This window comes from Drosophila erecta, unplaced genomic scaffold, assembly GCF_003286155.1.
Source record: "Drosophila erecta strain 14021-0224.00,06,07 unplaced genomic scaffold, DereRS2 tig00000000-arrow-pilon, whole genome shotgun sequence".
Lineage (NCBI taxonomy): Eukaryota > Metazoa > Arthropoda > Insecta > Diptera > Drosophilidae > Drosophila > Drosophila erecta.
The window spans coordinates 18,503,004-18,514,986 of record NW_020825194.1 but is presented as its reverse complement, the minus strand read 5'-3'; the positions used below and the strand labels follow the sequence as shown (position 1 = coordinate 18,514,986).

Here is an 11,983-nt window from a genome sequence, read left to right as displayed (position 1 = left end):
CCTAATGATTTTAATAACATTTTTTGCTTAGTTATCTTTGCATATATCGATACTAATTGCCAACGTCCCCAAATAAGGGACTACTGATCACGAGACTGTCATTTAAAATAGTAGTTTTATAAAGTTATAGCTTGTGAGCTTATTTCACAAATGAGAAGTAATTATTAGATCTCATCTAAACGAAAGTAACACGCTAAGATCTCGATAGCTCGTAGTATTGTATAAACTCGGCTTATAGACGAAATGTGAATATGCCGGCGTGCAGGGCATTGAAAGCTCTACAAAGCCCTCGGTTGCACAACTACGATTATGTTATCTGAACCCGGCCCGAAAGCGTCTCTCTGGTAATTCACAGCCTCGGACCGAACTTAGTGTTAGTCGCAGTCGCAGTCTCAATCGTTCCGCTCAGCTGTATCGTATCTGATCGATCCGGTCCGGCATGGGAAGTTTTCCAGCTCTACTTGTTGTTGTCGGCTCGCTGGCAGTGGCCGCGAATGGTGAGTGTGTACGGAATAGGGGATCGTAAACAAGTCTGGCAGTGAACCTAACGCGGGACGATCCCCGATCTCCGATCTCCAACCTTCGATATTCCAGCTCAACGCCCGACAATCAATTGTGTTTCGAGAATACCGAGTGGCCGCGTCCCTGGTCACTGCATTTCGATCCGGGAGTGTGACTACTTTATGAGAATCCTGCTATCCGCCAATCTCAGCCAGAGCGATCGCAACCTGCTGCGCGAGAATCAGTGCGGAGTGCGGGCCAGCGACGTCCAGGTGGGTGATTCACCAGCGAGATAGCCCATTAAGCTCGAACTTCTACAACTCGATCCACTGGCGCTACTGAAAAAATGGTTGGTTATATAGGCCTTATATAGGTTTTCACTTTCACTGCCCAGCTTCATTTTTTTGGCCGTTAAGTACACTCGTCTTCTTATCAGTTTCTACAGATAAGAACTTGTAAACGAAATCTAAAAGTTTCATTTCAAACTGCTGCTGCAAATTGGGAAATACACAACATTTTAATAATACTAGTTCTCTCGTAGATGTTCTCCTTTTATATATTTTTTCGGCCCATATATATAGGGTTGTGTGTTTTGTAATCCTTTGCTGAAAAAGTGAGTAACCAAAGCAGTTACATAAAATTTAAATTAAACTTGTTATTCAAGTAAACTTTTGGGAGTTCCTTGCATAAGAGAAACTCATTTATTTGGCATTACACTTTAAGCCGACTGTTTTTTTAGGTATGCTGTCCCAGTACCGACGGCTTGGGTGCCCTTACTCACCCACTTCTGCCCACGGATTGCGGGAAGGTTCGTTGGCAACGTTCGAATGGCACAGATACGCGAATCAGGGAGTTTCCCTGGCTGGCCCTCATTGAGTATACGCGCGGTGAGTTGCCGTTTTGGGTGATATGTAGGTCAGAATATTATTCCCCGCCCTTTTACCCTGCCAGGCAACCAGGAGAAGATCCATGCGTGCGGCGGAGTGCTTATCAGCGATCGCTATGTGCTAACTGCTGCCCACTGCGTTGCTCAGGCGGCGACCAGCAATCTGCAGATTACAGCGGTTCGTCTGGGCGAATGGGACACAAGCACGAATCCGGACTGTCAGTATCATCAGGACAGTAAAGTGGCGGATTGCGCGCCGCCCTACCAGGACATAGCCATCGAGGAGCTGCTGCCCCATCCCCAGTACAATCGCACCGACGTGACGCAGATCAACGACATTGCCCTCGTCCGGCTGGCAAGTCCTGCCCAGCTTAACGACTTTGTGGAACCCATTTGCCTGCCCAACAAGCAGCTGCGAGCGGACGAGCTGGAGGGCCTGGTCACCGAGGTGGCCGGATGGAAGGCTAGATCCTCGCAAAGGATGCGAAAGAGCTATGTGACCATTAGTTCCATCGAGGAGTGCCAAAGGAAGTACGCCAGCCAGCAGTTGCGCATCCAGGCTTCCCAGCTCTGTGGCCTGACCAATTCGCAGGAGTGCTACGGAAACGGCGGCGGACCACTGATGCTGTTCAAGAACGAGGGCTATCTGCTCGGTGGGCTGGTGTCGTTTGGACCCATTCCCTGCCCCAATCCCGACTGGCCGGATGTCTACACCAGGGTGGCGTCCTATATCGATTGGATTCATGGCAGTCTCAAAGCATAGAATGAAAGAAGTCTTGGAGCAAGAAAATGTTGATTATACAAACTAAAATAATAACAAAATCTTCTAGTTCAGATCTAAGAAAATGGGAACCTGTGTGGGTTAACAAATTGGTAAACAGGCCGATTTCATTATTTATTTTAAAATTGGCGCCCCTTACTATTCAATGTGGTAGCAAATAGGGTATTTTTGGTCGCGTTAGGCGGATAACATTTGGTGGGATACTGACGCCAGCGGCTGGTTACACTTCAATCGAGTTTTAGGTCGCTTAGAATAAAATTCGCAAGCTTACGAATCGGCAACAAATTTCCAGTTGGCGCTAAAAGTGTTAAATAAGTGCTAAATTAATCACTTATTGTGCTGGCAACATGGCAGAAGCAGTAAAAAATGGTAATAATCGGCACTCGGGGAGCGCTGAAAAAGGCAAGCGACAAATGGCGACTGTCTTATTGGATTGTTTTTTTCTCTCCTCTGTGACTGCATTTGGCAGAGTTGCATTTTCGAGTTTTTGGGCGGTTTTAATTTGAATTTGGTCGTCTTCCTTCTTTCAGAAAGTGGTTCCCAACAGCGACCTTTGGATGGCGGCGGAGGAGGGGGTGGCAGTGGAGGAGGTGGAGGCGCGGGAATGCCCAAGAGGAAACATCGCCGGGGAAAGAAATCCAAGATGCTGCCCAAGAAAACCAAAAACCATTATCCGCAGTGGAAACTCGATATGCCAACGAATGCGGGAGCCACGCTGGAGGGGAATCAACGACAGAATAGTAGAACCAAGCTGGTTCGTTCGCGGTCCTTGCTCGTTCCGTACAACACCAACCGCTTCCTGATGGAGGAGCACATGTCGGAGCTGCACAAAGACGACTCCGACGACAACTGTTTTGGATCCCAGACCGAAGACCAGGTGCTCTTCCTTTCCAAGGAGTTCTCCGATGTCTACGAGCGCGCGCGACTCGAACGTCTCGAGACGATGAGCAAACAGGAGCTCATCCAGGAGTGCATGCAGATCGAAGATCGGTATTCAAAGGCCCAGAACATCTCTAAGGAGTTTGGAGCCAAGATACGAGCGCAGGACGATAAGATTCGCCAGCTGACGAGGGAGAATCAATGTAAGCGATGTCCTCTATAATTTGAAAAACAAGAATTTGCAAATTAATAACGTACCTCTTATTCTAGTTCTGCGCTCCCACTTCTTGCGCTCGTGTTCCGCGACAGCTGGACCCGCGGCAGCTGCAGCGGCCGCTGCTTCCCCGCCCTCGGCGGTGGCGCCCACGCCCAGCTCCGCGTGCGAGCTGCAGGCCAGACAACAGCCGCCCCAGCAGCCACAACCCACTCCCATGGACTCCTCCAGCGAGGACAGCGAGAGCGATAGTAGCAGCACCACGTCGAGCACCACATCCAGTACTTCCTCGAGCAGCAGCGATGGTCACGAAATGGGCGTGGCCGGTCTGAACATAGCTAATGGCCACGCCGAGCGGCACGAGAGGAGCCGTACCCGATCGAGGTCCAGATCACCAATCCACCTGAATGGCCATGCCAACGAGGAGGAGCGCCAGCGCCTGCTAGACGGAAATCAAATGGACGAGGACGACAACTCCAGCGATATACCCAGACCAGGCGATGCAGTTGTCAAATAGGCTGGAGCATGTCACTCCGCCCTGTGTAAATAAAAGACTCAATTGTGGTAGAATGTGGCGACAAATGGACAAACACCTTGTTTAGTTTTTAAGTCATCTGTGGAAGCCTCAATCGTGGGGAGTTCATTTCAATCATCACTTAGCTCATCAAAAAGCATTCATCATAAAGCATTAGCATTACTTTATTATCTGCATACGACGCCTCCCAATTGTATTTTTGTTGGTCTGTATGGTGTATAGTTTAGCGATGTTGCCTCGAAGCGTTGATTTTAATGGAATTTTGTATAATGAAAAATCGATTTGTAGGTAAATAAAAGTTGAAAGTGAATTCAAATAAATAATGGTTTTAATTTTTTTCGGTGTTGCTCACAGTAATTTTAATTTATATAAACTAGGTTTCAGATTGTTAGTATCATATTTGTTTCTAGGGACATTTTTTTAAAATGTTTCGTACTCCAGTTTTAACATCAGATAAATAGTTTGGATCTACTAAAAGACTTGATTTGAGTCGGTGCTTTGGGTTGAACTAGTTTCCACATGCTTGCCAGCTATTAACTTTACTAATGAGCTGTACTCCGTAGCGTAGAGCGTCCTGGAAATGCCCGCGTAGCCCACCCCAACCAGTCTTTGTTCTGCCAAAGTTGCCCTTGGCTTCATATCGATTCGCTTGGGTCCTCGAACTGGCATCCATCCACTGACGGGGCACCTATTGGCCATCATAACTCCTCGTATGGCAACGTTTAAGCCCATCACCGACAAATTGTCATCTCTATACTCATTGAGCATGCAATCTGATAGGCCCAAGTCATCTGTTGCGATCACGACATCATCGATTTCCTTAAAATGCGGCAGATAATTGGCATGTATGAAGTTCACAAAATTCCTGGGCTCTGAGTTAAACGCTTCGGTTATTTCTTCTGGGCTGTGTAACATAGTTTTGTCCTCATTAACTAATGGGAATCAAGAGTTAGATGTATTTGAACAGAGGTTATTTCGTGTGACTTACACTTAGGATTCAGTACCCTCCCGAGTGCGTGCATCAGAGTAATTGATTCGTCTCTACCAATGGATTTTAAAGTACTTTGCATTTTCTTCTTCCTACCTTTGGTGGCCACACTGACATTTAGCTGTTTGGTCGGCATGCTGGGAACTCCTTTTAAAGAGCTTAGATGTAAATTAATGAGGGCATTTCTTATATCGCCCTGGGCGCCTACGACTATTGAGTCAACAACAGCTGTCGAGGGCACCTTGTAAGTAGCTTTATTCTGCGGCTGCTGCATTTCGGAACAGAAGGCTTTTACAGACTTTTGCATAATTGTAGATGCAATAGCATTGAAGCTGATATGCTCGATGCGATGCTTAGCCTTAAGTTGATCTGGAAAGAGGCGATAGCTGATGTTTAGGCCCCGAGATTTGGCATCGGCAACTATGAACACCAAGGGAGATTTGCCATAGGCCGTGTACTCACTGAAATTGAAGAAAATCACTAGATTATTGTGGCTGCTTAACGGGATTAGAGTTGGTGTACAATTCCGAAGCCAACCGGTTTTACCTACTCCAGTAACTCCTCAAAGTTGGCCTCCTTATCGCTGAGCAGCACGTTGGGAAAGTCCTCGACAAGAAGCAGCCTCTTATTCTGCGAGTCGAGCAGGGATTTGTATCGAGAGGCACGGAGCAGGAAGCTTTTAAAGGCCTCTAGATGGGAGCCCACATAGGAGGTGCCACTCGTTTGATCACCCAACGCGTTGACCACCTCACAATCGACGGGATTGATCCACTCCTGCAGCTGGTACCCGAATTCCTTGGCCAGTACTCGCAACGTGGCGGTTTTGCCAGCACCAGTGGGTCCGGTAAGTAGACACATTTGAGCCGGGAACTTCTTGCGCACCGCTTCGCAGTGACGCAGCCAATCACGTAGTTCTCCGACCTTCTTGGGATGCACCGCCAAATCATCGCTGGTAGCTGGCTCAAAGCTTTCCATCCAGTTTTCTTTGACTTCCGGCGGTGGCCCAGTGATGTCCGCATCCTGGTCATCATCCACGGCCGTAAGATCGACTGATTCCACGTCCGGAATCTGTGTTGGCGTCGAGTTTATGCTTGGAGTTCTTGACCGTGTAACTCTGGAGCTGCTCACATTGCTTGCACTTCTTGTGCGCTTGGCGGGCGTAGTTTCCGAGGGAGTCGGACTGGCCAAGTTTATCTCGCTGAAGGCACATCTCACCCAGGTTTTCTAAGCATTACTTCCCTATTAATCAGTCCTTAAAACAGCAAATTCAAATTGTTTACCTTCCTTGCGCTCATTTTTAGAATTTCCTCCTCTTCTTCTTCGACAGTGTTACCAGATGGAAGAATCTTGATACTTCATCGAATAATCGATAGCTTCCCGAATGGGCGCGATATTTAAGCTGAACTATTTGCTATTGATTTACCTTATATCTTATTTTAATATAAGCATAGATATTGTTTTATTTATTTAACTTATTTTATTTAAAAATGTATTTTAATGTATTTTTTTAAAACACTTCAAACAATTAATGCTAGAAAAATAAATGTGTCAACTCTTTGAATACTACTGAACTTACAAAATTCTCTCAAAAAGCTTTCCGAAATAACTTTTTGTCCCGTTTTTTCTGCGTTTTGAGCGGCGTTGCGCAGCAGCCATTGCATTTTATCATTGTTACTGCGAGTTGCACCGTTTTGTTAACCTTTTTTACAGTGTTTAACATTTGTTGAGTGTTTTTATTTATGTTCAATTTGATTTCCATTTAATAAAATGAATCTAAAGCTGGTTAATCGCAATGATAGCTCGGACGATGAGGGCGAGGAGGAAATGCTAAGTGATAATCCTGCGTCCGTAGAATCCAATATGAGCGAAGAAGAGGAGCAGCCGGAAGAACATGATGAGGAGATGGAGGAGGAGGATCAGCCGGATGATGATGAGGCCGAATCAGATAATCTGGGAGCTGATCGCAATCCCTATCCCACTCCGCCGCCCGATGCAGGGTCCAAAATGGTGCCCCCCGATTCTGACAACCCCAAATCGATGGTCCCAAAACCAAAAGGATCGCTCATATCCCTAGCTCTCATGGCCATCGGAAAGCTGGCGAGCCGATCGGGCTCATCGGTTCAGGCCATAATGACATACCTTAAGGACAACGGTCAAGAATGGAAAGATCCGAAGAAAACCGCACGTCTCATCCATCGAGCTCTAAAATTGGCCGAATCCAACGGTGAAGTGGTGATGGTTAAGCGCTCCTTCAAACTCACCGATAAGCAGAAGAGCTCCTCCAAGGCTGTGGAGAAAATGAAGGCTAGGAAACAGAAGGAGAAGGAGAAGAAAGCCAAGGCCGAGAAAATTCAAAAGGAGAAGGCTCAGAAGAAAGAGCTCAAAGCGAAGATGAAGGAAAAGAAGTCTGACAAGAAAAAAACCAGCAAACCCACTGAGCGGAAAACAAAGGAAGTATGTTGTTGATTCCAATCTAGAAGCTATTTAAAAAACTACATTTAGGGGGATTTCAATTGATATTACACAAAGAATATATATAAAATATATATATAGAATAATAAAAAATCGATTTGTGAGTACTAAGCTCAACATATCAGATTTGATGAAATATATAACTTACTAAAAAGAAATTAATAGTAATCTGGCATTTACCCACAGGCTGGAAAAAATAAGAAGACCGATGACGCATCCAAGAATAAGCCGCCACCATCCAAGACAGCTGCCGCACAGGCCGTGCTGGAAACATCCCAGACACTGACCCCGGGAGCGGGAAAGAAGGCAGCCAAGTCCAAAATCAAGCCGGAGGCGGAATCATCGGCGGCGAAGGCTAAAAAGCCGCGAAAGTCCATTGGAACTCTTGCTCAGTCCAAGACACCCAGGCCGAAAGTCAAGGCGGTCAAGAAACTGGTGGCTGGAAAGGGCGTCATCTCCGCACCGGAGCTTTCCGATATGGAGGCCCAGGCCACGTCCACTCCTCAGGCAGCTGCCAAGGCAAAGCGCAAGCGCAAAGTATAGTTTTAACGTATATGTTTTTTAAGTACATGTGAAACTTTGTTAAAATAAAATGTATAATATTCTAGTTCCAAAAAGATGAAACCATATTATCATGTATTTAAAGGTTGGGCATTAAATTGATACAGAAATGAAATGATTCAATTTGGTAGATTTCGGTTACCACCTCGACTTTTTAGAAATGTCCAACCTTCACCCATAAACACATTTTCTCATTTCAATTCAGTTGAACATATATTTTAACACAACTTCGCTTCTATACACATTGAAATTGTTCTTACATATGGGGTGTAACGGAATTCCTTGCAACATTGAGACAATTTTAACTGATTTCGCTACTGAATGACTCTTTTTAATTACTTTTCAATATCCCCAGCTATACAACATTCTTTACTTTGATTAGTTCGAGGCGGCGCATTTGTTGTGACAATTTAACTTCTTTGGTTTTTATTTACAAAAGCATATTGCATTTAAACATACATGTACATAAATACAGGGGATTACCGTAGAGTATGGTATAGATACAGATACAGATACGTAACTATCGTTAGGGGCTAAAATAAAACTTCACATGCAGCGCTTAAACATTAACCATTGAGATACATACATACTTAGCACATGAGTTAAGCAACGCCTTACGTCTAACTAGTGGGCCATTGGTAAAGGAATGAATATCAAAGACGACGCAGTCGTAGTCATAGTCAGTGCCAAATGAAATTAAATCGTAACTTAACTAAAACCTAAGTCAATTCCACGCAGGGTGGGGATTTAGACAGACCAAGAGCATAGTCAAGAATCACAAAGCGGCGGAGAATACAGGCTATTATATTTTCTAACTTTCACACAAGGGCATGTTTTCGAAAAATCTAAGAAATTCACTTTCCTGATGCCTTGAATAAAATGGTGATCACTATGTGGTTCGATAATAATTAAGAAACTTTACTTTACTGTAACATTTCTAAGCTATCCAAGAACTATAATTACATTTTTAAAATTGGTAAGGATGAGATTTTCAGTTCTTATGAATCAACCTACACCCACTCATCCTTCTCTTTCCAATAAATATTTCAGGCTATGCTCATGGTCAAGCCCTTCATGTGTTTCCCTTTGTGTTTCTTAGTCTACTTGCTCTGCTCGAATCGCTGTGTCAGCGATGCAATGTTGGACTTTACAGTGGGTGGCGTGGGCGCAGCTCCGCCATTGGCCCGCTTTCCCAGTACTCCTCCCGCTCCTCCGCCGCTGAAGGATGGCTTTGCTGAGAGCGGTTTGGGCTTCTGAATGGTGGCCGATGGCGCTGTGGCCGACGCACCAGCCGTTCCATTGGGCAGTGTTTTCGTTGTGCTCTTCATAAAGGATTTGGGGCGGGCGGAATTGGCTACGCCGCTCAGGCTGCCGCTGCTGCTCCGTTTGGCCAGCTGGACTACTGGCGCTGGCTGCGACTGACCGCCGTTGCCCGGCGCCGGCTTGAAGCTGGACATGCTGGGCTGCACCTGTGATTTGTCCGCCACAGTGGGCTTAACCCGAGCCACGGGCGCATTGGCTGGCGGCGGGCGGTGATATGTGCTTGCAGATGCATTAGCTGCCTTTTCCTCCAGCACACTGCTCGCCGGCTTGGGTGGAGCAGGACGCTGTGGGCTTTTTGGGGGATCTGCGGGTGGTTGAGCTGCAGCTGCTGCTGCTGTAGCAACGGGCTTTCCTGAGTATATGGAATCCCCGTTGATCTTCTCCAGTTCATTCACTATTTCATTCAGCAAGCCCATATCGCTGCCATTACTCGCCCTGTTGGCCACCAAATCGCTCCGCTTGAGGGTCTGTGCCGCTGGCGGAATCTCATCAATTACGGAGTAAATGTCGTCGTTCGAGGCTCTAACTTCATTTTCTACAAATTCGCAGTCATCATAGGTATTCTCCACCGATCTCTGGGCAGTGGCAACGGGCCTCTGATAGCTCGATGAGCTGATGGAGTTGGTTTTCTTGACCACCACTGGTGGAGGCCTTGGAGGTGGGGACTTGGGCCTAGATGCGCCATTGCCATTCACCTGGCCACTCTTGGGGCGTGGCAGTCCCGGTGGAGAACGCATGGATCCAAAACTCTGTAGTGGAGTCTTCTTTGTGGGCGAACGCATGGATTGTGCGCGTTTTACCAGATTCTGGGTTTCCTCTTCGCGGGGAGTGGTCTCCGAATCGGAATTGGACGATTCAGCTTGAGGAGCAGCGGGCACAGGCATAGGGGCGGAAATTTCCAGGGTTCGCAGCCGCTCCCGATCGATGTAGGTCTTCTCCTTTAGTGGCGGCTTCTCCTCCTTTTTCAGAAACGAAGCAAATCGACGTATGGTACCATCTCGTTTAACATTAAGCTTAGGATCAGCGTGTAGAGGAACTGGAGGAGCAGATCGACTGGGCGAGAGATCCTCTGTGCTGTCCTTAAGTGGCACCATCGTTAATGTACTAGAATCCAGTTTGGGTGGTGAGATTATGGGACGTGCCGTTGACCCAGGATTGGGTGGTGGCAAGGCAGGCGCTGGCCTCACCCAAGTGGCTTCCGGTTTCGGGGATGGAGGATGAATGGGCGCCATTCCTGGCTTTACTACTGGCGGTGGTGGTGCCATCCGTTGTGGTCCATCCTGCTGCACAGTGGGCTGCACAAAGGCCACATTCGGTCCGCTGTAGTTGCTCGCTGGTGAAGTGGCATCGTTCAGCGGTCGCAGAGTGAAGCCATCGAATTTGCCAAATAATCCAGCTGACGGTGTGGAGTCGCTTGGTGATTTCAATAGTGCCGAGTCCATATCATCCGTACTGCTGGGCGTGGATTTCAACAACCCATTACTTGGCGGTGGACCTGTGCCATTTTGATTGGTTCGCGTTGCGATGGGTTTGCTTCCACCAGACGATTTCAAGCTGCAAGGACAATCAAATATAGGCATTAATGTGAGGAAATTAAGTTCAGAGATCAAGGCATTTAAAGTTCAGTTGTGTAACATACCAAATTAAAAAACGTGCATTAACCAAACACCAGTGCTAGAGATACTAAAACATAGCTTGAGGAAAGTAGACATACAAACAGCAAGACAAACATCAAGCCAACACCAAAAATTAAAGCGACACATTTATTTCAGTACATAAAGAGTTAGGTAAAGTAAAACTAGGAACAAATTCAAATTATGGACTATGTTAGTAGTGGTAGGGATTATGGGTGGCATTAACACAAAAGTGGCACGGGTATCGTGTTGAAATGAAAAGAGTGGTCCCTTCGGTTTTCCGAATTGCCAATATACCATTGCAGATTTCAAAAAGATTTCTTAAGTACTTTCTCTAAACCACATATTTACTCTTTATGTGTTTGCTTTTTCTGAATCTAGGATTATATACATGGTGCCTTTTTAAGCATTTAGCAATATTTTAAATTGGTATATTAATATTCCCAAAAATTCGGCAATGGTATTGAAATGCCATGGCCAAGCGCAAAGTCATGCAGCACTTTTGTGGCAGAGCAAGCGTTTTTCACTGTAGTTAATTGGTGGTTTAGTGTTTGGCGCACCTCGCGGGGTCGCTCTGTATGAACTGGGCGCCCTCGGTGAGTGCCAGTGGATTTGTGGTGGCATTCAGCCGCGGAGCCGTGATATCCAGCTTGCGTCGCGGTGTGCTGTTGTTCGTGTTGCTCTTGTCATTCTGGTTAAGTGACTTAGTGTTGTTGTTGTTATTGGAGTGCTTGGAAGGCAGGACAGTAATAGGTTTCGAGGTGGCCGGCTTTGATCGCACCTCATGGGTGCTATGGCTTTTTGGCACAGAGGGCGGCTGAACGCTTAAATGATGCATTACATCTGGAATGGACTTGTGACGCGGCAGAACGGCGTGTATGGTAGTAATGGTGGCCGGAGCCGTGTTAGTTACAACACCAGGAAGCTGGCGATTGGTGTGGAGTGGTAGTGGAGGTGGTGCAGAGCGTGCAAGGGTCTGTTTTAATGCTACTGTGGTGGAGAGGCTGCTGTCGGGAGTGGTGTCCTCTTTCGAGCCGCTGCTGAAGGAAGAGGTCGATACATACATATTGTCCGCCAGCTTTCCGCGCGTCAGCATTCCGTTCTTGTAGCAGTGATAGAGGAACCAGAAGATACCCACGACGGGCAGCACGAAGAAGAACAGCACGTAAAGGAATCGCTTGAAGCTTACAGAACCTGCAAGTATAGAAA

At 46.6% G+C, this 11,983-nt stretch overlaps 5 protein-coding genes across 5 annotated transcripts in view; 3 read left to right on the top strand and 2 right to left on the bottom strand.

Annotated features, from left to right (window-relative positions):
• The first annotated feature begins 198 nt into the window (after nt 1-198).
• On the top strand, nt 199-2,265 carry LOC6552768 (serine protease easter). The gene is made up of 4 exons (XM_001979917.3): nt 199-497; nt 595-773; nt 1,241-1,388; nt 1,453-2,265. The coding sequence occupies exons 1-4, from the start codon at nt 440-442 to the stop codon at nt 2,148-2,150; spliced, it is 1,083 nt and encodes a 360-aa protein (XP_001979953.1). The 5' UTR covers nt 199-439; the 3' UTR covers nt 2,151-2,265.
• Nucleotides 2,266-2,334: 69 nt separating this feature from the next.
• Nucleotides 2,335-4,093, top strand: LOC6552769 (protein HEXIM1). Its single transcript, XM_001979918.3, has 3 exons — nt 2,335-2,537; nt 2,699-3,250; nt 3,318-4,093. Exons 1-3 carry the CDS (start codon nt 2,516-2,518, stop codon nt 3,776-3,778), a joined length of 1,035 nt encoding a protein of 344 aa, XP_001979954.1. The 5' UTR covers nt 2,335-2,515; the 3' UTR covers nt 3,779-4,093.
• Nucleotides 4,094-4,106: 13 nt separating this feature from the next.
• Nucleotides 4,107-6,164, bottom strand: LOC6552770 (cell cycle checkpoint protein RAD17). The gene is made up of 4 exons (XM_001979919.3): nt 6,065-6,164; nt 5,335-6,008; nt 4,785-5,245; nt 4,107-4,728 (listed from the first exon to the last, which is right to left on the bottom strand). Exons 1-4 carry the CDS (start codon nt 6,077-6,079, stop codon nt 4,268-4,270), a joined length of 1,611 nt encoding a protein of 536 aa, XP_001979955.1. The 5' UTR covers nt 6,080-6,164; the 3' UTR covers nt 4,107-4,267.
• Nucleotides 6,165-6,364: 200 nt separating this feature from the next.
• On the top strand, nt 6,365-7,879 carry LOC6552771 (histone H1-III). Its single transcript, XM_001979920.3, has 2 exons — nt 6,365-7,238; nt 7,443-7,879. The coding sequence occupies exons 1-2, from the start codon at nt 6,552-6,554 to the stop codon at nt 7,797-7,799; spliced, it is 1,044 nt and encodes a 347-aa protein (XP_001979956.1). The 5' UTR covers nt 6,365-6,551; the 3' UTR covers nt 7,800-7,879.
• Nucleotides 7,880-8,015: 136 nt separating this feature from the next.
• The window catches only part of LOC6552772 (disintegrin and metalloproteinase domain-containing protein 12), a 31,701-nt gene continuing 27,733 nt past the window's right edge, over nt 8,016-11,983 (bottom strand). The window contains exons 7-8 of the mRNA XM_001979921.3: nt 11,839-11,968; nt 8,016-10,694 (exon numbers count right to left, since the gene is read on the bottom strand). Of these exons, the coding sequence (XP_001979957.2) occupies nt 8,918-10,694; nt 11,839-11,968 (1,907 nt within the window). The 3' untranslated portion in view covers nt 8,016-8,917. The remainder of the gene's footprint in view (nt 10,695-11,838; nt 11,969-11,983) is intronic.

Bases quoted from the DNA above. Each gene is read 5' to 3' on its own strand.
- LOC6552768 (XM_001979917.3), top strand. From the start codon at position 440: ATGGGAAGTTTTCCAGCTCTACTTGTTGTTGTCGGCTCGCTGGCAGTG. The intron at 498-594 runs GTGAGTGTGTAC...TCGATATTCCAG, and splicing joins GCTGGCAGTGGCCGCGAATG to CTCAACGCCCGACAATCAAT. The intron at 774-1,240 runs GTGGGTGATTCA...CTGTTTTTTTAG, and splicing joins TGCGGGCCAGCGACGTCCAG to GTATGCTGTCCCAGTACCGA.
- LOC6552769 (XM_001979918.3), top strand. From the start codon at position 2,516: ATGGCAGAAGCAGTAAAAAATG. The intron at 2,538-2,698 runs GTAATAATCGGC...TCCTTCTTTCAG, and splicing joins GGCAGAAGCAGTAAAAAATG to AAAGTGGTTCCCAACAGCGA. The intron at 3,251-3,317 runs GTAAGCGATGTC...CTCTTATTCTAG, and splicing joins GCTGACGAGGGAGAATCAAT to TTCTGCGCTCCCACTTCTTG.
- LOC6552770 (XM_001979919.3), bottom strand. The intron at 5,246-5,334 runs GTAGGTAAAACC...CTTCAATTTCAG, and splicing joins AACTTTGAGGAGTTACTGGA to TGAGTACACGGCCTATGGCA. The intron at 4,729-4,784 runs GTAAGTCACACG...GATTCCCATTAG, and splicing joins GAGGGTACTGAATCCTAAGT to TTAATGAGGACAAAACTATG.
- LOC6552771 (XM_001979920.3), top strand. From the start codon at position 6,552: ATGAATCTAAAGCTGGTTAATCGCAATGATAGCTCGGACGATGAGGGC. The intron at 7,239-7,442 runs GTATGTTGTTGA...ATTTACCCACAG, and splicing joins CTGAGCGGAAAACAAAGGAA to GCTGGAAAAAATAAGAAGAC.